We start from the raw sequence: 22,120 nt of genomic DNA, 5'->3' as shown, positions 1-22,120 counted from the left end.
GCAAATTGGTCATCCATAGGACTATGGAATGACAAAAGGTGGCACAAAATTGAAAGGTGGCATGAACTGCTAAAGCAATAGGGAAAATACTTGGAAATATTTACTACTGATTATCTTCCTCTGATAAGGGAGGAAATGAGACCTACCCAAACCTAACCAAGAAATAATTAAAGGATAACAATTGAACAATAACAGGGAAAGGGTATTTAAACATAGGTAGTTTAAATGAATGTTCAAGCTCTACCTTTGCTCAGCATTCTTAGCACTTAATTGAAAAAGTAGCACTCCTCAAGAAAAAAAACAACCACCATGAAAGGTGAAACCCAGAAAGGGGTGAAAAAATGTCAAAATCAGGCTTCCTTTCTGGACTAACTGCCAGTATCACAGACATTTTTAAGGACAGGGCACACAGTCAATTCTTCCAGCACCCCCTCCCCCCAAGTTTAAGACTTTCAGTTGGGGCTCAGTAACAGAAGAAAGAAGCAATTTTTTTCCAAGTGATTAAGTAAAAAAGACTTTCAATCAGTTGAAAGACAGACAAAGAAAGAAGGGCAATTTCACAACCAGTGCTAAAACACTAAAAACATTGTTCTAACACAGAAACAGATGAACAGCACAGATGCAACATTATACTCAAATTTCTACACACAAATAAAGCACAGAGGAAGAGCTAAAAGTGGTACTTAAAGATGGGGTTTGTGACCTAACGTGTGCAATTCAGCCACTTAAATTAACTCAGCTCCCTTTATTTATTTATTTTTACACAGAAACAAAGAAATGGTGGTTTCTTTAGTGCCCTGTAAGATATAATGCACTAACCATGTTAGTCCAACTGAAATTCCATTTAATAAACCGATAAAAACTTTGCTGTTTCTAAACATACAAATGGAAAGAATACTCTACAACAGCCTCCATGCCAACAGCATCTTTTTTATCCAGCAATAGCAAAATGAGGCAAAGATATAAAAACTAAGCTTAAGAATGTAAACCAGTTGTTAAATTGAACTGAACAGATAAGCAGCAAAAATGGGAGATGATGTTTTCCTTCATATCCTCTTTTGGATGTTAAAGACAAAGCACCACCCAGCTGCCCCAATGGCCTACACACAAGAACTGCAGGTACCATGCACAAGTGAGACCACGTCACAGCTGCTGGAAAGATCATTAACTTCTTTTTGTGACACACAGCTTCCTGGTCACCAATCCACCACATTCACACAAGTCATCTCGAGTAAATAAATCTTTTATTCCAGATCAAATAAAGCAGAAATAAACATGTTCAAAATGCAAATGATCATTGTTTCCTGGTTATTGGCTTTTTTTGTTTGTTTGGTTGGTTGGTTTTCTTTTTTCACAGGATGCAAAAAAGACAGGAAAAAAATGCTCCGGTATAGGCTGATCCATTTAACGTGGCATGAGGGGTAATGATTCCTACCAGATGATCCTTCACGATCCTCCTGTTCCAGTCTCTTCTCAGCCTTGGGAATACAACTTGATATTGTTCTATTTCATACTAAATTTTATTTATTGTAATTAAAAAAGTCAGCAGTAACAGAAGCTGTTTTTTGTTTTTTGTTTTTTTTTTTTTTTTGTACCATATCCCTGCTGAACCAATTATCCTTTGAAGAAGTATAATTAGTCGCTATGGTTATAAATGTTACCGTAACAGAAGGCATTAATATTATTCAGAACAATTTTCACAAACTCAGTTCTAATCCTCACAATAACACCTCACAAAAATGTTAAGTAAGTCAACCAGAAGATAAAGGTTTGCAGCACATTCTGTAGGTTGTTTGCCATCAAGTTTCAGCCCGAGAAAATAAATACACACACAATCTGCCCTTATGCATCGCCTAAGTGCTGGAGAACATTCAGTCCATATGGGAAATTTATTGGATTACATGTATTATACAATATATGACACATTTGATCATTTCCAGTTCAACATGTACAGCTAAATCAAATAACCTTTGACTAAAAGACTACTCATCCTCTCCTTTAAATGTACTTTTTCTTCCCCTTAAAGGTTTGATATCACTTTTCCCATGCTGTGTTATTGTAATTTCACGTGCCTTTTCATGCTCAACCATATCAAAAAATTCGTCCCACAAGGAAATTAATTTATTCTCTTGTTCAAGCTTCTTATGCTGGATGTACCAAGACCAACAACACATGAAAATCTTTGGTCTCTTCACACTGTGAAATATTCTGTAAGTTAAAGGCAAATAAATCTGTAGAGAAAATTAGCATATACAGGACACATGTACTTTCCACAACTGCAGCTTGTGAATATGCAAGGCCATCTAACTTGGACATCATACGTATTGACTCAATTCAATTGCAGCATTACAGCTTAATCTGAAACTAGCAATTATATTCTGTAATATGAATTAATTGAATATTTCAATTTTAGAAGTCACAGAGAAGTCCAAACATCCAAAGCATGGTTCTGTTACGTCTTTACATTAATGCACAGATTTGTCACCTCTTCCTTCTCAAGCTTTGATCAGCTTTTTCCACCTTCCCAGATTGCCTCCGCATAGAACTGTTCAGTGTGCTACAAACAGCATTATACATGAGTGCTCCAACACTCCCGCTCACATACATACAACCAGCATCTGCCCTTCAGCTGTTGCTGCACCTTCTCAATGGAGGCTTCATTTTTCACTACAGAGAGAACTTCTGAAACTTATGTGTTTTCTTCTAGCTGGTTTGCCTGTCAGAGGAAAAATAATTATTGAAAAACAGTATACGTGTCTTATTTCTCTTGTCCAATTTTTTATGCTGACATTAAATGTGAAAAACAAAATGTGCTTATTTAAAAAAAACTATTAGGTAGCAAAACGGTATTCACAAATAATAGAAATTCATCTTTTCTTTCCCATTACAACTGAAATGTTATGTATTAAGCTAGATTGTGGTTAGTGGGTAGTAAGATTGAACTGATTAAATACAGTAATAACCAGATAATTAACAAGCTAGCACAAAGAAAAATATAAATTAAAACATCTATTATTTCATAGCTGTGTTAAGCTGCTTAGATCTAAGTTAACAAAGTCATTGTTACAGGAAATCTTTCTTTTTATTCTTGCAAAAAAAGGAAAATTCTTCCATGCAGCTTTTCTCAAACATATTAGATACCCATCACATTTTCTACTCTATACTCTAGCTACTTCTACTCTAGCATATTGAAACAAAAAAATTCATTTTCCTTAAGTTTCATTACTTAGTTTGTATCTACAGCAGGAGAGCAATTTAAAGTGTTTTATCTCAGGGGACCAATAAGGGATTAAACATTTCTTCAAATATCTGTTAATTTTACGTTATATCCCACTATAAAACACAACAGAGGAAAAGGCACAATCCTACCATGTTAAAAGAGTATGCCTCACTGTTTTGCTGTAAAAGTACAGGCATGGTATTGAAAGTCATGTTCCCATTATTTTACATCGCCTTCCTAAGATTCGTTCTCTTTAAGCAAGCAGAATATTGATTTATATAAAATTTAATACACTCAGGCAAAAGCATCAAGTCTTTTCATCTCTAAGAGTGAAGCAAAGAGAATGAATTTTATCTCCACTCAACGCAAGAGAAGGATGGCTTTAAGAAGTTCATGCACACGTCCAGCCATGCACAATCTAAGCAACATGCACTATATCATATCATGCCTCAAATCATAAAGGGACAATAATGAAAAGCAAAAATAAAAAGAAAAATTACTCTGCCTTCTCGTCTTTAAGCATTCTGTATTTGGGACTCTGGAGCTCCTCAATGCTCTCTGCAATTGGTTTATTTAGTGTCTCTGGGAGGAGGAAGGTCAGGAATCCCGCAGACAGCCCACTGATTCCAAACACCACGAACGGTACAGAAGGACTAAGAGACTTCTGAAATTACAAATCCATAGCAAAAAGTAACACTGTTTGCTGCTCTTAAAATACATGAGCTACATGAACTTCAGACAAAACCAAAAGGCTACAACTCCTCCATTTGAGAAATTTAATTGGTTACGTGCTGTAAGTAGTCAGATAAAGAGCGGGCCTTTGTACCATTCTGCATGACAACCACTTTACTAACACAGAACTGCAGATGCTTTCCCAAAAGGATACAATACTGGCCACATACAGACATTTTGTTCATTTATTCTGGAAACTGACTGAATGGAATTTAATTTTTCTTGAAATTATCCTTTTCAAGCAAGATAGGCATATGTGGTATCATAATCACTAAAACGCCTTCAGAGACTTTAATACATCTGTTACTTAAAAAGTAAAACAACTGCTCTTACCATAGTTGGCACAAATGGAGCCAAAATGCCCCCAAATCTGCAAGACATGGAACAGACCCCCAGGCCAGCATTTCTGTTTTAAACAAAGGGAGAAAAATACAAAGTTTCAGAATATACAACTGCAGCGTGTGGTGGCACTGTTAGAAACAGCTTACATGGTTTGGTTTTGTTACCAATTGTCTTCATCAAATAAAAAAAAATAAAAAAATAAAAAGGAAGGTTTTAAAGGCCCCCAATAGTTACTCCCAGATCTTCTGCCATTAGCTGCTGAAAGGTAAATCCCTCTCAGAAGCACTTCATTGTGCATTCCTTCACATCGACTTGAACAGAGACAGGTTTTCCAACCTACCTGTTATGGCTTAACCCTGCGGGTGGCTCAGCACCACACAGATGTTCCTTCACTACCCCCTTTCCCTGTAGGATGGGAATTGAAAGGAAAAAAACAAAAGCAGAACTCAAGGGTTGAGATAAAACTATCTACAGGTAGAGAAAAGGAACAGGATGATAGTTATGACATATATATGTATATAACAAGCAATTGCTGACCACTCCATAACCAATTCCCAGCTAGTGCCCCCAAGCAGTGAAAGAGAGTGAAGAACTCCCAGCCCCCCCTTTAGAACACCTTCCGCTTGATGTTCTCTGGTATGGAATATCCCTTTGGCCAGTTGGGCTCATTGCTGAGAAAGGCCTTGGCTCTGTACAACTCTGCTTAGCAGCAGCTATAAACATCAGTGTGTTACCAGCATTGTTTTTCTCCTAGAACCAAACCAGATACTCTGAAGAAAATAGTTCCATCCAGCTGAAGCTAAGACACCGCCATGTAGGGCAACAAAACTGGATGTCCCTGTGCTGGATAGGGAATGATTTCACAACTTGGCTTAATCTTCAGAAAGAACCACCCAAATGGTGCCTCCTGTCCCTTCTGCTGTCTCAGGTTACACAGATGAAAAGTCAGTGCTGATCTCCAAACAGAAAGTAGCTATCAGCTAGTGTGAGGCTTGAAAGCTTCTGGCCAGATGGGGCTCCAGGCACTGCTGAATTCTATACACCCTTCAGTTTTCAAACAAGTTTAAATCAACCTCACCTAACCTGAACAGTAAACAAAGCAGGAGTTAGAGCAGCAGGATCCTCTTCAAAGAAAGGTGCAGAAATCCCCATTGCCTTTCATTTCCTGATCAAATGCAAAATTCTTCCCATCTCCATATGACTCCTACAAACACTATCAGTCCCTTCAGAGACCAACACTGGCACTGCTCACAAGCTGGGCAGCAAGAACCGCCTCACAGCTGCTCTCCTTCCCACATCTCCAGCTTCTTCCTCTCATTCATCATCACCCTGAGTTACTGAGCAGAGCTGCTCCCCCTCAGCCTGTTTCCCTTATCCAAACACAGGAAGGCAGTAACAGCATAAAAGAGGACAAACCATGGGGTGACACGGGTCACCAGTATGCCAGAACCACCCACATTCACCTCCCTTCCTCACGGCCCTTTGCACGGGTTAAGGGAAACAGATGATGGAAGCAGCTGATGAGAAGCCAGTGACTTTGGTGTAAAAATAAACAAACAAAGCAGCCTATTCTTTCACACATCCTCTTGGGAAAAGGAAGATAGCAACCCGTACTTCCTCTCTTTAAAGCAACATCGATCCAAACCCCATAAGAGAAGGCCAATCACCTCCCCTCTGTCACAATCTCTCAAGAGATGAGAGGCGCCTGTTTGTACATGAACCATTCATTTAGAAGCATCCTGACCACAAACCCTATGCCTGTCAACATCCAGAGATTTGCCAGCTTTTTTCTGACAGAGAGGAAATATGGCAAAAAGGTGATTGTAAATGCAAAATATTTCAATTCCAATGCAAAAAGAATGTAGTTGTTAACACACTTCAGAATATAATTAATTCTGAATTCAGCATAGCGTGGGTTGTGCAGAAGAACGTTTGGGTAACCAGGAGGAGAGAGGCACTGCTGCTCAGGAGTTGTGAGGAAGCACTCAAGATGCGCTTATTTAAATTTTTGTTTCCCAAAACGTATTTTAAAGACACATTAAGAAGGAAAAAAAAAAACTGAAAGCTTGCATTCACTGCAGTACGCTGCACTTCTTTTCTAGCATGAGTTACGTTTCTCATTCCTCCATGTACTCATTTTCGTGAAAAAAAGCGTGCTTTGCACAGTGCTCATGCTCAGGGTAATACGTAGGTTCAAACAAGGAGAAGTACTACTGAAAACATTTAACAGCTCTGCAGAACATCCAATTGGAAAAACAAAAACAAAACAAACAAACAAAAAAAACCAACAGCTTATCCCGCCTTCCCTCTGCTGCCTTTGAAATGGGACACTGCTCATCACAGGGAAAGCTCCTGCTGGATGGAAGCCAGGATCACTACCGAGCTGAACAAAGACCACCAGATGGTGCTGATGTTTTGCTTTAAAATTAACCACTTTCCCATCACTGTTTTTCAGTATTTGCAACTAATTAAAATAACAGACAGCTATCAAAAACACATTTAAAAATGTATAAACTGTCACATATATGGAATTTTCATATAGTCTAATGTAACATGTTGTCATATTATTAAGCATGATCTACTAAAGAAAGCTGGTGATTTTTAAACTCCTTACTCTTGCATGTTTTCCAATAAGATTCCATACCCTTGACGCACAGTTACTACTATGCCAGAATATCAGTGCAGATTCTCAAATCAAACAGTCTTTCAACTAAAAACAAAGAACAACAGCAAACAACCAAAAAAAAAAAAAAAAAAAAAAAACAACACTTTCCTAATGACAAACATGTATTTTCAAACATGTTGAGGCACTGTTGTATTTCCTGCTAGGTATGAGCTGTCACAGACACTAGTGGGGCTTTGGAAGATAATAACATAAATCACGAGAACACAGTGAAACAGTAAAATAGAGCCATTAAAACCTTGTCAGATTTGATTCTCTTGATTCTCAACTCCGGAACAGCAGAGGGAACCAAGAAATAAGACCTACACACCAAGAAAGAGACCTTGAAGGACACAGAAGTTTGGACCACATCCCATTTCAGACAGCACGCTCGTCACTTGTGCATCAAACCCCAACAAACAGCCAATTCACCTCCACCCTCACAAATTCTACTGCAAAAACTGTGTTCACAGCCTGGCTTTTGTGCCTCCGTAACATATGGGAAATTGTGAACCTCAAAAGACGCAAAATGCTAATCCATGGAATGCCCCACTCCCCTGTTCCTTTCCCCAGAGCCCTTCTTCTCCTGGATTCAAGTGATCCGTAGAAATACTTCTGAAATACTGTATCCACCAGCCAGGACACCTTCCTACTCCACTTCGTAGTTTTAGTTCTGTTTTGAGAGCAAAGGAACATTCAACTTCTGAAATGCGTTACGTTTGAATTTGAGCAGCTAGTGCTATATGTCTCCAATTCCGAGCTTTGGGTACAACTCAAAAAATCACGTGGAGCTGACGGTAGGTGAGGAGAGCAGCATGAGGAGCTATCTGTTCTCCCGTCCCAGCCTCAAGGAGTTGGTGAGGGCCATGAAAAATCAAGTAAGGCTTCAGCTCACTTGTTTGTGAATTAAATGCTGTAAAACATACCATAGCCATGCGGGAACCATTAAAATGAGTTGCATTATGAATGTTTAATTAAATAAGAAATACATAAAAGCATTTATTTTTCAAGCAGTAAACAAACAATTATATTGGAGGTTAAAGTACACAGAAGCACTGTAAATAGTCCTTACTGCATACTCTATGTTTATAATTAAGTTACCATACACTTCCATCACATCATTATGTTCAGTTTTGCAACCTATAATTTGACTCCCAAATGAGTACTATAAATGGGAAACACAGCACCTAGCATTGCAGTGCACGAGGGTTGTTTTGCACTGGTATTCTGACTCAGGCCTAGTGGAAATCTCTACAAGCAGCCCTACAGAGAGCACTAGTGCAGAGCGCTGACTGCCAGCAGCAGCCCCTCTCATGGCAACCTGCTTCAACTTAAGAAAACTCACAAGGATATTTCAGGTAACAATAATTACACCAGCAACTGGGCTCACTGTGCATGAAAGCTGACCCACAAGGCCCGTTAGATTACCTCAGCACCGTTGGGTACAGTTCAGATGTATAAATGTAAGCAATGTTGAAAGCAGCGCTGACCATCATTTTTCCACACAAAGCTAACAAGGTGGGACCGAGGAGCAAACCTTTCAAGAAAAAAGAAAATAAACAATAAGCAAAAGTAGTCTGTTTCCTTTTTACACAATGCTGAAAGCGTCCTGTCCTTTTTTCAAGAGACTGTCACATAACAACAAAGTTTCATCTGTTTCTTCAACTACACACACAAATAAGAACACCTCATTGCTTCCTAGCTGTCCTAAAAGCTAGAACAAAAATGAATACATAAAATCATGTTTAAAACCAAGATCGTCTCCTCAATTTTGGGGGAGTGAACGCTAAAACCATTACACAGCTCCGGAACAGGGCGATAAAGCTTCCAGCTCTGCAGTTAGAAAACCTTGCCAGGTAATTGCATCTATTGACAAGCACAAGCAGACACTAAGCGTTCCCTGACTAATTTATTAAATTAATACCGTACAACTTGATTAATCTCAAAAGCCTATTTGCTTCCCAGTGACATACTGTGCATTCTTCGTGCATCCTTTAGATGCAGCAACTCTGTAATTGTGAAGAACGGATGCTAATGCGGCCTGGTTTACTTGTACCTAACCTTCAATTGACTAAACCAGGGTGTGGATCTTTTCAAATCCCAGTTACTTTGACTTTGGATATGGTTACATTTGCACCATTCCTTTTAATAAGCAGGGAATTTATTTATTTCTGTTAAGCATGAAGAAGGATGAATGCTCCAATTAGGTGTACTTCACCTAAGTAATGCAAAAGTCACATTGCTTCCCAATTGCTTCTCTCTTTAATTTTGCTTTTCAGTATTTTCAATTCTTTTCTCCATAAGAACTGCATTATGACACACAGTGACCAGATGCAAAGTGTGGGCCTGGCCTTAAGAGCCCTGCCAAGTGCCACCAGGAAGTGGGAACATCTCTCTTCTTTCATCAACCAAATAAGGAGCAATCAAGAACAGACTTGTAAACGTGTTTTGAAACTTACTGCTTCTCTCCCAAAGGGGGCTTAGATTGAATGCTGTATATCCATATGTATTAGAAGAGCATTAGTGCATTTGGGAAGTTCTGATCTTACTAGCAAAACAGAAGAGTCTGTCTAGACAGAGAAATTGGCACTCAGAAGCTCAGGAGTGAATTTAAAGTGCACTTTCTTTTCCACACTTGCTCCCCAAGGGGAGGCTGCTGGCTGTCTGCTGGGGAATTACTGCAGGATCAGAAGCACACTGGAAACACACTGCACACCAGCTTCCTGATGTCATTAAGCTCGGACAGTGATTGTTCCTCCTCAGCCTTGGAGTGTACATTTAGCAACATTCCAATATTTTGTCTTCATCTGTAACAGCGTAAAGCAGGAATGCACTCACTCTTGTGGGGATTCTGGTAACCATTTAAAAGCAATTTGCTAAGTCCAGTCAAGTGTTTCAGTGCAGCTTCCTTAACAGTACATCTTTGTTACTACATTTCATTTAATATCCTTTCACTTGAACGTCCAGCAACAATAGCATGCACATCATTTTGCCTGCTGGGGCAACTATTTTGAACTTTAGTAAAAGACCAAATTGTACATTCTTACTAAATTCAAGCATTTGCACTTCTTGTTGACCTATAATCTTACATATAATCTTGCATTAATTGACTTGTGGAACTTCAGATGGTAAAATGGGGGAAAATGGCAAGAACAGTGCTGATATTTAAAAGCTTGTAAAACTGGAGTTAGACAATGATTAGCTTTAGATGCCACCAATGTCATTAGGAGCCTAATTTGGATTGCCATTATGTAGATTCACCGTCTGGCTGTCATCTTCATGAGAAAAAAAAGTTCACTTAAGCGTAAGGAATTAAAGGAATCTTTACATTTACTGCAGAAAAAAGTACCCACCAAGAAAGGGTAATTCTCAGCAAAAAGGGAACTAACCAACATCAACCAAAGTTGGGACAAAACTGGTTTAAAGAGCTGGAAATTTTCTTCCTTCAGTGGAAAGCTATCAATGAAAATCACAAGAGGTAACAACTGTACATTCAGTACAGTCAGGGAAATCTAAGTACGTTTCCCAGCTAGAAATTCACTCTGTTTACTTCACTATAAAAACAGATACAAAATGAAAGAGCCTTCCTGTTATACAACAACTTCTGAAATAAAGTAGTATTACATCCCAATTCCTCTCACCACCCTCCAGTCTGATGTTCATTTCCATTGAAACCTCACTGTATCCACAGAAGTGCCTCACTGTCATCACTCCCAGAGCTGACTGTCTTTCTGCTTAAGTGACACAGAGCACTCTGGGCCAAGAACCAGCTTTACCACAAAAAAAACTAAGACACTGTAATGGCATTCAAGTAGACTCCCTTAAAAAAAGGAGATTTCCTGAAACTTAGCAACTCTTCAGGAATTACTGCCCTATTCTGATAAGCGATGACTGTTTTTCATTTATTTTTTTTTCCCACTTATAGTAACAAGTACAAACAGCAAGCAAGGAAGAAATGGTCTCAGTACAAGAAACAATAAAGTGCCTGAGGATGTGAATTAACACAAACATGGGAAATAGGATTATAGCATATTTTCTCTCTCACTGCTTTTCTTTTGTAGACTTTTCTGAGATCAATTTGAAATGGATGCCAGACAGCATTCACATCTGCTGAGGATAAACACAACCTACAGATGCATACTTTGTGATCACATCACTGCTGCTCTTGGTTTGAAATACAACTATGACAAAAGCAAGAAAAACAGATGCTGAGTGAGTGCTTCTCTTTGTTAGAGTCATTTAGACCTACATTTTCAGTGACTAGGGTAGATATTGATACAAAAAAAACCCAAGTCCTGCACTTGAAATGGAAATTTATTTATTTATTTATTTTTAATGAAGAGCTAAACTTTTAATTCAGGAAAATACCAGTTCCTGTTTCTTAAAACACTGTATGAAACCAAAACAAATATTAAATTCTGCTTTGTGTCTCTCCCACTGTCAATATCTAACTGAGATTACAGACCCGCAGTTCTGTCATTAAAAGTGGCATTTTAGGATAAATGAATTAATAGTGATGAATGAATGCAGTAACCATTGCTTGAAACAGAACCTGATAGCTCCATCTGACCATCTGAAAGCCAAGAATTTGGAAGATAGAAAAACCTGGTCATACAACAGGTTCTAGTAAGGTACAAATTGCATCTACAAGAGGTTAGAAGCAATATAGATGGTCCCTGGGCTCCTGACAGGCCCTAGAAGAAAAAGACAGAGAAAGAGAGGGAGGTATAAACTGACAGACCCTGGTAACTGCGGGCAAGAAATGCTCAGTACTGAATAAAAGCTACAGAGCAACATAAAGTTACAACATATTTTGGCGGCACTTCATACCTACCAGAATTTTTTTGCAAGAACATGGTAAATATACAGGCAAATCCTGCAAATATCAGAAACCACATCATAGTTTTACGCCTTCCAGACCTAGAAGGAAAAGAGTTCCAAGATGAAGATGAAAACAAAGCCCTTCACTATTTTTTGACTCTCTCAGCAAAATGCCAGCTGAAGTATACAGCAACATTATTAACAGTTATACGTCTATTTTACCACAGCAGGTGCCTCAGGTCTTACACTCTTCCTAGTTCTGTGCACCAAAGACCTCCTATAAATGCTTTCTATTTCACAGACAAATACACGTATGTATATACGTGTACACACATATACATACACATGTATCTTTAAGCTATTGGATTTGTAGTCTTGAGAAGAACCCACCTACTTCAGCAAGAACTCATGCTGTATTTTGTCTTCTCTGCAGTGAGTGAGGCAATGGGCTCTGTCACTCCGTCACTAAAAGGGCATCACAGAGCACGCACACAAACATTAAAGTAATACGAATTAAAAAAATATATCGGGCTAACTCTTCTTAACCTGTACTTCTCTTACAGAACTAGGCATAAATACAACCAGTTAAAACGCAGAAAAACTTCGTGGTATGCTTTTCCATCTAACAGTATGCATATAGAAATAAGCAAAGGTTATTTCAACTGCTTATTGTTTTAAAATAAAAGAGAAGCAGCCAGGATAGAAAAGCACCAACCCAAACAAATAATGCTGGAAAGTGTTTTTCAGTTGCAGTCTGTAGGCAGTAAAAAATCAAAGTCACCCTGAATAAAATGTGAGAGATGTACATGCAAGCTGTAGGTACAGAAGTAACTGGGCTACTCGTCTTTTTTTTTCCTCAAGACTCAAACCTCTCAGTTTTTAGTCACATTAATCATAAGAATCTGACACCCTGAATAATTCAAAAGCTGAACAGAATTATAAAGGGAAAAGGTAGAAAACTCTAAGTCCCATTTCTGTACCAACTGCAGAAAACCCTGCAGCAAACCACCAATGAATCCACTGGTTTAGAAGAACCACGAAGTACCTTCCCAAGAAAAATGTTAACATTCTTTTAGGCTGTCTACAAATACATGCAGAAAAGTAGGAAATAAGTTTTTCTTACCAAGATTTCTCAATAAAGAACATGCAGAGTGGAAAGGCCGGAACTTCCACAAGACCATAAAGAGCAACATTTAAATAAAGATTTCCTCCTAAATCACCAGCATTTAAAGTTAGCCCATAGTATACAAAGCTGCAGACATACCTACGAATAACCACAGAAGTCACATTATGAGCATAACTAGTCTTCAAAATTAAGAATTAAAAGGTGAATTATGCCAAACTATAGGTTAGCTATATTAAGTTAGTATGTTAAGAAGAGAACTCTTATTCTGCCCAAATGAGAAAAAATGTAGAGAGAATAGTTTCTATTTAAGTAAACTGTATAGAAGGACAAAATAAATGCTCACATTATCAGTTTGGTTTTTGGTGTTTTTTCCCTAGGTTAGTCAACTGATGCTTACCTGCTCTGGGGACTGATTCTTTTGTTCCAAGTTGCACAGTTTTTCAAAACGGCACCAAATGTAACTATGCAAGCATAGACCTATGAGATGTACTTGTCGGCTCTTACTCACATTTCTTACATATACTCCAATTCTTACTCCGGATCTCTATGACTGCCTCATCCACAAAGCCATTTTCTCCTTAAGACTGGCTAAAGTACACATCCTCTCAACTTCTGCCTCAGCTTCTCTTCCCCTTCAACGTAAACACTATGTTTTCAGCAGATTTCTTATTACTAGGTCTTGAAGGAGCATCTACATAACATACTGAAAATAAAATCCAACAGCAACGATAATGAAATGTCAGCTTCACAACACACCACACTTATTGTTTACAATTGTTAACTGACAGATTTATGATTAGTTTAGGGCAGTATTTTTAAGAGAAAAGGGTAACCATTTTAATAGTTCCCTCATGTCTGACTCGTTCACAGCATCTCATTACTACGTACCAGATGTACATGAGTATGACGGTTCGCCACCGAAGGACTGGGTGTTTTATTAAGTGTAGGATACCAGGGGGGGATTCGTCCTTCCGCAAAGTTCCTGCGCTTGGTTTTAATTTCAGATTTAATCTTTCTTTTCCGTTACCAAGGGCAATATATTGCATCACATCTTCAGCTTCTGCAGTTTTCCCTTGGGAGTACAGCCATCGAGGTGACTCTGGAAGCATGCTAACAGGAAAGAAAAAGAAAAATCAATGGCGACAAGTTCATTCCTCAGTAAAATCAATTCTACTGTTCTGCAAATCAATCACCAAAACAACAAAAACATGATTGTATTAATGCAAAATTCACAGAAAAGTGTTTTATCTGCACTGTTATGCATATTAAATTTAGTGTATTCTAATATACAGTTAATCTCATAGAAGAATGGTTGGAAATGCTTGTCAAACACTTTGAGACTACAGCTACATTGTGACTTATGCTAAACTAAGTGACTTGTGCCAAATGAACCTCCTTGGGAAAACTGTACTGGCATTAACCACAGAGCATCTCAATGTTCAATTACTTGAAGGGACAGGACAAAACTTGGTTTTCACTGAGGTTTATTTCAAACTTCTGTGACATGTGACAAGTTGGAGCAGAGAGAAAAGAAACTTCACTGTGGACTACCTGCCAAGCTTCAGGCCCTGCTCATTGCTACCTGCTGAACATGTAAGCCTCATTCATAGAATCGTAGAACGGCTTGGGTTAGAAGGGAGCTCGAAGATCAATCCCCCTGCCACAGGCATGGCTGCCAACCTCCATATCTAATACCAGATACTGATATCTAATATTAGACAAATACAATCACAATATCCTTGTTTACCACAACTGCAGTTCACAATTCCTGCTTTATTCAGCTTGCAGAATGTACTGCTGCTTTTGCAAGAGTCATAATGCAAAGAATGGGCCATTTTATTTCATTCCCCTAGCAGAGATATACAGCCTTCAGTACAACGATTGAATATTTAAAAGGATCCCAGGGGTTGTTTTGTTTTGTCTTTAATACCTGGGAAAAAATGACTCTATATCCACCAGAAACACAATATCATGGACACAAACACCGTGTACAACATCTTTCCTCGCCCTGAAACTTTGTTTTCCTAGGCTACAAGAAAAATACTTTTTGTGCATTCTTCAACAGAACTTATTTCAAGAGCAGATTTATCTAAAAAATAAAAAATTAGAAGCCAGAAAAGATTTTTTTCTATCTATGCTGTATGCCACACGTTCCATGCATTACTTTAGATACAACCTATTACACTAATAATTCTTTCATTTCTTCTACAGCTCTAACTGGTGATCAGAAATATACAAGGAATATCCACTTGGTATGTTACAAGCACATTTTGTAACAACACAAACCAGATAATGCTACCACTTTCAGACCTTTAAATCCTGCAGTATTTCGTAACTGTTTTTATAATAATGTTTATGCAGTAATTCTAAATAGGCAGGAGGACTCAAATACAATAACAATAGGAACAGAACCAAAACAGATCTGAAAAACATGCAGATCAAAAGTGTATCCAGATAAGAAAGGCAGTTCCAAGTGCTCTCAGTTATCTCCCTTCGCACGCATGCACGTCTCAAAAAGCAATCCCCAAAACTCTCCAAGAGCACTTCCAGAACTTCTCAGGCACTGAAGCCCTCCTTTGGCAGCAGGCCGTGTTCCTGGCTGATGTTTCTGCGCACGGCCTCTGGCAGCCCTCCCTGCAATCAGGCTTTATGAGGCAGCTGGCATGCAGCTGCTCCACACAGCGCTGGCTGCCACAGCTGCAGTGCAGACTTTGCTTCGGGGTAGCCCTGACCTTCTGCTCCACCTGAAACTGCTTTCTTCACTACGATTTTCTTTTGCTTGGTTCATAAAAATGCAGAAATATAATCCTTATTTATACCACTCTTGAATTATGACAAGAAAAGCTGTCAGATAGATGCCTATCTTTTCTTTCTATTCTAAGATACATGGGTCACTTACAAAGAAAGGAGGAAGAAGATGACTCCCAGAGTATTGGATACCAATGCCAGGTAGCGCCACTCTCTTACATAGTAACCCAGTAAAGCATACACAGCTATGCCGACTGCAAACATCAGATTAGTTAACGAACCTGGAAACATGAACAGAAAGGTGACTGCAGACACCACTGGCAAGGAAAAAAGAATTAAGTAGAAATTTCAAATTCCAACCCCATGATAAATCTAAATAAAATAGCAACAAAATCTTAACTTTGGAAGTATTTTTACGGCATTTAAGCTGGCTTCAGTATATTGCACAGTCTTAGTGAAGAAGGCCTCTGTACAACAGGGGCAAGGGAAGGTGAGCAGGGCTGGTCCCCCCCTCAAAAACAAAGGATGGTACACAGGATAGACCAAGAGATGAGCAGAAATCCACAGATCAAAGAGAAAATTTAGGGATAGGAAGGGGAAGCATTGTGAGCTAGCTAAGTTTAAGGTAATCTTGGGCTGTAACAGACATTGTAAGAAAGCTGTGAAAGCACAAGGACTAAGTTCAGCATATAAAGAGCTGCAGCCCAGAGGTACACTTCAGCAAGCTTCTGATGAACAGGTATAAATAAAGATGGTGAAATACGGGGTCAACTTCCATTCCAGGAGCCTACCAACAAACCTCTGCAGGCTAACACAGGAGGTCCCACACTAACCCACAAGCTCCCAGCTACTGCACACGCAGCCTACCCACAGCCAACACCTAGCAGAGCTCCTTGAACACTGCTGGGCAGCTTCCAGCTGCCTCCTCTCCTGCAGCTCCTGATCAGTTGTTCAGCACCTCTTTACCAACAGCTGAGCAGGACTAGAACAAAGCACCTAAAGTGAGAAGCAGCAGGAAACAGGCATCCTGGCGGTCCGTCTAGGCTGGCCCTGCAGGAAGAGAGGCTGGGAAGTGCTGGGAAGAGCAGAGACAGAAACAGGGAAGGAGGGGTGGGAGAGAAACGATGTGAGTCAAACAAGCAAACCCAGGTAAGAAAATTTAGCACTTGAAAAGCGCAACTGAAGCAGAAAGTTACAACCAAACCACCACGGCCTTCTATATCCCTAAGAGTCCCAAGGAAAAATAAGAAAAAAGGAGAGCAAAGTACTGGAGAACAGAGAGAAATATGCTCACAGCCACAGCGAGTCAGCAGCTAGGCTCAGTTTTTCCCCCTGTTGTGTTGGCCAAATGGGCTTTTGGGTCTGAGCTACTCCCATTCTACAACAGTACAACATGCAAGTGTTACATTTATCTTAAGCCTTGGCAGCTGCATATGAAAAAGCACATCTAAAAATACTGGATGGTCAACGCATCCAACAGAGACAAAAGCCCTGCATCGTGGTGTGAGGCAGGGAAACTTCAAAAAACGCTTCAAAAAACTCTCTTCCCAAGATATCATACAGTACCACTGAGAAGGTGGCAGAATCTGTCAAAACACGTATTCATTTTTTTCATTATGTATTGCAGTGCACAAATAAGAGTTGTTTTTTGTTTTGTTTTGTTTTTTTCAATCAGTATATCTATTTAAAAGCCTCAGTTTTGCTATTTATCCAACAAACCCAATCCTGTATTTCTCACTTAGGCAGCACCCCCACAGAACTCAGAACTTGAATGAATCATATTGTGTTCATTTGGCATGCCACACACTAACTTCACATTGTCAATGCCCACACCTGCACAAAGCAAGGCACTGGTTGTCAGAACAGCACTTGGCACAGAAATCACGATTAAATATTCTCAAATCCCACCTGTAAACGACCAAAATGATTTTCCTACATATTCTTGTGTCAGGACAAAAGACACAAGAGCCATTCCACCATTCACAATTCCAACAAGAAAACGTGAAACTGCAAATATGCCATAATTTGGAGCTAATGCTGTGACATACCCAAAAATGATATCAAAAAATAGACCTGCAGAGAGAGAAGAAAATATGATTAGTATTTATGCTGTGCAGCACAACCTCAGAGGAAAGGCAGGAAGCACAACAAGTTACTGGCTGTACTGAGTAGTATATATAGCATTCTCACTCTTATGTTTGGCTTTCTGAAACTACACCATACCAACAGGTCACTAATCTCCAAGTCCCCACTGTGACAAATTTAATACTTCCTTGAGACAATCTTATCATAAAAAAACAAAACACCCTTTCTTTGCAAGCACAGCTGGAAAACAAACCACCAGCTTATGAATAATCCATTCCAAAAAGACTGAGGTAAATGATGATCCCCTCCCCCACCAAAAAAGAGAATATTTTTACAGGTGGTAATACAGTCAGGCAATACTTGCAGCACTATGCTCAACAGCAAGTCATAGCAAAACCAGGTTATTTTATATCAGCCTTTGACATTCCAGTGACCACTATGCTGCTTAGTACACTCACAGGAGCCCATTTCAGTGCTGCTTTAGTCTGTGTGAGATGCTGATATAGATCACTGATTCCACACCACTGGTGGGGCAGAAATGGGGATGTTGCTATCCAGTAGAACACTCAAGGAGACATTTAAAGCCTTACCTGAGATATATACTGGTTTCCTGCCCAGTTTATCTGACAAAGGACCAAATGTGATATTTCCAATAAGCAACCCAGCAAAAAACAGGGATGATGCAAGGCTCACTTTGTAGGCTTCTTGTTCAATTAGATACCACTATTTAAAAAAAAAAAAATTGAATCACTTTATCATCATAAATATTAATGACAAATTGCCAGCTTTCTCAAAAACAAAGACATCTACTAAAACTTTTCCGGTGTCATTTCCCACTCCTTGCTTTATACCCAATTAGAGGTTTGTTCCAAGTTTGATGAGTGACCCAACCTCTTCACTTTCTCTTCTCAAGAAATATCATCATAATCTCAGCTTCTGATTTGTTAGGTTTATGCAGTATCAAGATTTGACAAAGTAACTCACCTGTAAAGTTTGGGAACTTTGAATTTTTAACAGCTTGGCCATCTCGACACTGAACAAGCTCAGTTATTTCAGTGAACTGATAATAAAACTCATTAACAACAATTAAGAGTGTTTACTACTACAATACTGAGACAGCTGCTGCAATTCCTGGAGCTGGTGCCCCTCAGGGTACACACACAGAAGTGCAGAAGAGAAGAAAGATTATGAAAAGATGTCTAGGTGAAGACTTGTTTTATAAGAGCCTTAAGAAATACTTACTGACGGCTCAGTGATGTTTTTAGTATTTTACTCCATGCACGTGGTTATGATCAAATAGAAGTCAGACACAAAAGATCCTTTTCTTTATAAAACATACTTTGGATCTCGTGCAAAAGCCCAACTGAGGCAGCAAAGCAAAAATTATGCTTGTGCAGAAAGGAAGAAAAAGAACTGCAGTGTGCAAACAAAAAGCACCAAGCATTTCCTGACAGGAGGAGGCGGGCAGCCAGCCCACCGAGATCTGCGGTCACAGCAGCACTGCTGGGATTACAGACATTGCTCACATCGTGTTGGGAAAGAAGTGTGATCAGAACAGCCCAGGTGATTTTCCAGGGAAAGAACGCAACTAATTCAGTGCAAAGCTCTACCTGAAGAAATGATTGAAACGTGCAAGGAAGTTTACTTGGATATACGTGGATGAGTATTCACACCAAAACAGCATCGTGCTGACAGTGTAAGTGACATCTGCAGCGTCTCCTTTTGGGAAAGGAAGGAAGAAGGATCCTAATGCCATTTGCTTTTCTTTTATTTTGTTTCTTGTTTTTGAGAAGTAAGAGGATTAAAGGGGTGGGGGAAAAGACTTAAGACCAGATCCTACACCACACACCATGGCCTCAGCACTGTGGCGTCAGACTCAGATTCATACAGATCCCTACAGACTATTAGGAATTCACAGGATCTTCTCATCACGGCGCTCTGAAGCAACCTCTGCTCTCAGCCAGCGAGTCCTGACCCACACAGGGCAGTGCACAGAGGAGACACGGCTCCATCCACCGCCGCCCACCAGCCCCTGCAGTTGGCAGGAGCAGGATCTCACTGCTTTCACAGGACACCACTTCACTCACACGTGCTCCACTTCAGCACTTCAGACAATCGAGGGAGCTGTGGGCACTCTGGGATTGTAGCACTCAGCAGTGCAGTCTCTGCAGCTACCCTCTACTACCACATTCTGCTGAGCAGCAGGTTCCACCCTATTTTGGCAGATAAAGACATTGCTTACACCCGCTCAGAAAGAGAAGAAAACGTAAGTTTTGGGAGCCACAAAACATTCCTGGGCACAAATCCTCAGGAAACTTCATTTGGAAAACAAATATCACTGCATGTCCTCTCCGAGGCACAGAGCACTGCTGGAGCAAGGCCTCCATGCCAGTGCTCCTCAGCACACAAATTGCAAACTCCTGGTTCTCATCTGCAGCGCTCCAGGCTGATCTGAGACACAACACAACCTTTCAGGCCCCAGATATGGTTGTAAAACTCAAATTCTCAAAATTAAAAAGCCATTTTTTCTTTTCCTATAGTTATCTTCTGACCTGCTCTCCCTAACACCATACAAACACAGAGTACGGGAGCAAAAAGATTTGAATGATTCCCATCTATCTCTGCATCTGAGAGTGGCAAATAACAAGGAAAAGAGTAGGGCAAAAGACAGCTTTTGCAAACTGTTACTCGTGCTGCTTACTGTGCCACTGGAAACGCCCCAGTTTTACCAAGTCTGACAGTCATTAATGAAGTGACTGTAGCTTAAAAGAGCAGATCCATCTACTTTATTTGCATAAAAGGAACTGCTTGACTGCAGCTTGCCCACGGAAGCGTTGCCCACACTGCCATCACTGTAACAGACATCCCCTGGCTCCTTACATCCATGCAGGAGTTGGATTTACTTCCAGCCCCCTAGCACCCAGCACTACAGTTTAATGCAAACTAGTGTTGGTTTTACACTAGGAAAGCAAAGCTAATGATTTAATTGTATACTTTCAGATCCGAAAATAAGAATAAACTAGCGGAGTTAGTGGGTTCTGCTGACGTTTAACAGCACGGCAAAGTCTCGCACTGGCGGCAAAAAGCCCGAAGAAAAGAGAAAGCGGGGCGGCCGTTCTCACCTCGGTCACGATGGAGGTGAAGTTGCTCATGAAGCGGACGCGCTGAGCCCCGCCGGCCGCAGGCGTCGCTCGCTCCACGCGGTATTGGGGCACCGCGCCGACCAGCACAACGAGCACGGACTGACACGCCACGTACACCTGGCAACGAGACGCAGCCGCTTAGCCAAACGCTTCCCGTTCCGCCGAGCCCCACACACGACAGCAGTTTCCGTTTACTCGGCACCGCAGCCCGCGGTCGGCACGCGGCTCTCAGCCCCAAGCGCGGACCCGGCAGCACCCAGCACCCAGCGCCCTTCTGCCCGCGCCAGCGCCGCTCCGCCGCTCGCTGCTCTCTAGGCAGGAGATACGAACGGCTCCGGCCTCGCTTCCCGGCCGGGAGGAGACACCCTTCAAAAAGTGGAAGCCGTATAAGCGCAAATAAGGAAACGGAAAGCGAACGAATTCCGCTAAGTGGAAGCCGCGCGGAGGCCCGAGGGAGCGGCCGGCAGCGGCAGGGCCCCCCAGGGGAGGCGCGGCCCCGACCCGCCGGCTCCCGACCTGCAGCAGCACCAGCAGGGCGGTGAGGCGCCGCTGCGCGCCGCCGAATTCCCCCGCCGCGCCGAAGGCCTCCTCCAACCCCGCCGCCATGGCCCGCCCGCCCGCCACGCCGCGCTCAGCTGCGCCCGCCCCGCCTCGCCCCGCCCCGCGCTCCCCGCCCTCCTCACCTGCGTCCCCGGCACGGCGGGCCGGGCGCTGCCCCGCGAGGCCGCTCAGCGGGCTTGCGCTCGCCGAATACGGCTCTAAGGAGGTTTCACCGTGGGAGCTGCTCGCCCCCTCCATTCAGCTCGGCTTTAGGATAAGCAGCGTGCTTCACGGCGCTCCGCCCAGCTTTCACGCAAGCTGCCCCGCCGCGGTAGCAGGCGCAGCGCACGGCCGGCAGCGCAGAGCCAGGGACCGCAGCCACCTGCGGCCGGAAGAGCGGACATCTGCGGGAACGGCGGTGCGGCACACCGAGAGCGCCTTCCCGAGGAATCCGTGCTCTCTTGAGAAATGTTTTCTTGTTTTGACTTTACCTGAGCAGAACACCTCATGAAAATATGTGGCTACCGTATTTTCCAGTTACCTTGAGCATGGCACATTGAATCCGACTCTAAACCAACATCATGGCAAAACCTCAAGGGCAGTTTAGTCATCACGCAGTTTCAGAAGGCTCTTCGGCGTTCAGACGTTGACTCAGTACAGGAATTGTAACAATAAAATGTAACGTAACATGGATTACACCT

General features: G+C 41.3%; 1 protein-coding gene across 5 annotated transcripts; it reads right to left on the bottom strand.

Moving 5' to 3' along the window:
* Window positions 1–1,227: 1,227 nt before the first annotated feature.
* On the bottom strand, window positions 1,228–21,702 carry LOC100539460 (solute carrier family 22 member 15-like). Of its 5 annotated transcripts, none has more exons than XM_085229345.1 (12): window positions 21,563–21,702; window positions 20,859–20,996; window positions 18,327–18,459; window positions 17,560–17,724; window positions 15,803–15,932; window positions 13,792–14,013; window positions 12,901–13,041; window positions 11,791–11,876; window positions 8,385–8,493; window positions 4,286–4,358; window positions 3,726–3,884; window positions 1,228–2,716 (listed from the first exon to the last, which is right to left on the bottom strand). In XM_085229345.1, the coding sequence occupies exons 2-12, from the start codon at window positions 20,886–20,888 to the stop codon at window positions 2,690–2,692; spliced, it is 1,275 nt and encodes a 424-aa protein (XP_085085471.1). In that variant the 5' UTR covers window positions 20,889–20,996; window positions 21,563–21,702; the 3' UTR covers window positions 1,228–2,689. The 5 variants fall into 5 exon arrangements, with proteins under 5 accessions (XP_085085471.1, XP_085085468.1, XP_085085467.1 ...); XM_085229342.1 differs by lacking the exon at window positions 21,563–21,702 and adding an exon at window positions 21,396–21,544 and having other exon boundaries at window positions 3,721–3,884; XM_085229341.1 differs by lacking the exon at window positions 21,563–21,702 and adding an exon at window positions 21,396–21,544.
* Window positions 21,703–22,120: the final 418 nt, after the last annotated feature.

Source organism: Meleagris gallopavo, chromosome 8 (genome assembly GCF_905368555.1).
Source record: "Meleagris gallopavo chromosome 8, MGAL_WU_HG_1.1, whole genome shotgun sequence".
Classification (NCBI taxonomy): domain Eukaryota; kingdom Metazoa; phylum Chordata; class Aves; order Galliformes; family Phasianidae; genus Meleagris; species Meleagris gallopavo.
The sequence above is the reverse complement of the archived record's forward strand: the minus strand, read 5'-3'. Positions and strand labels throughout refer to the sequence as shown.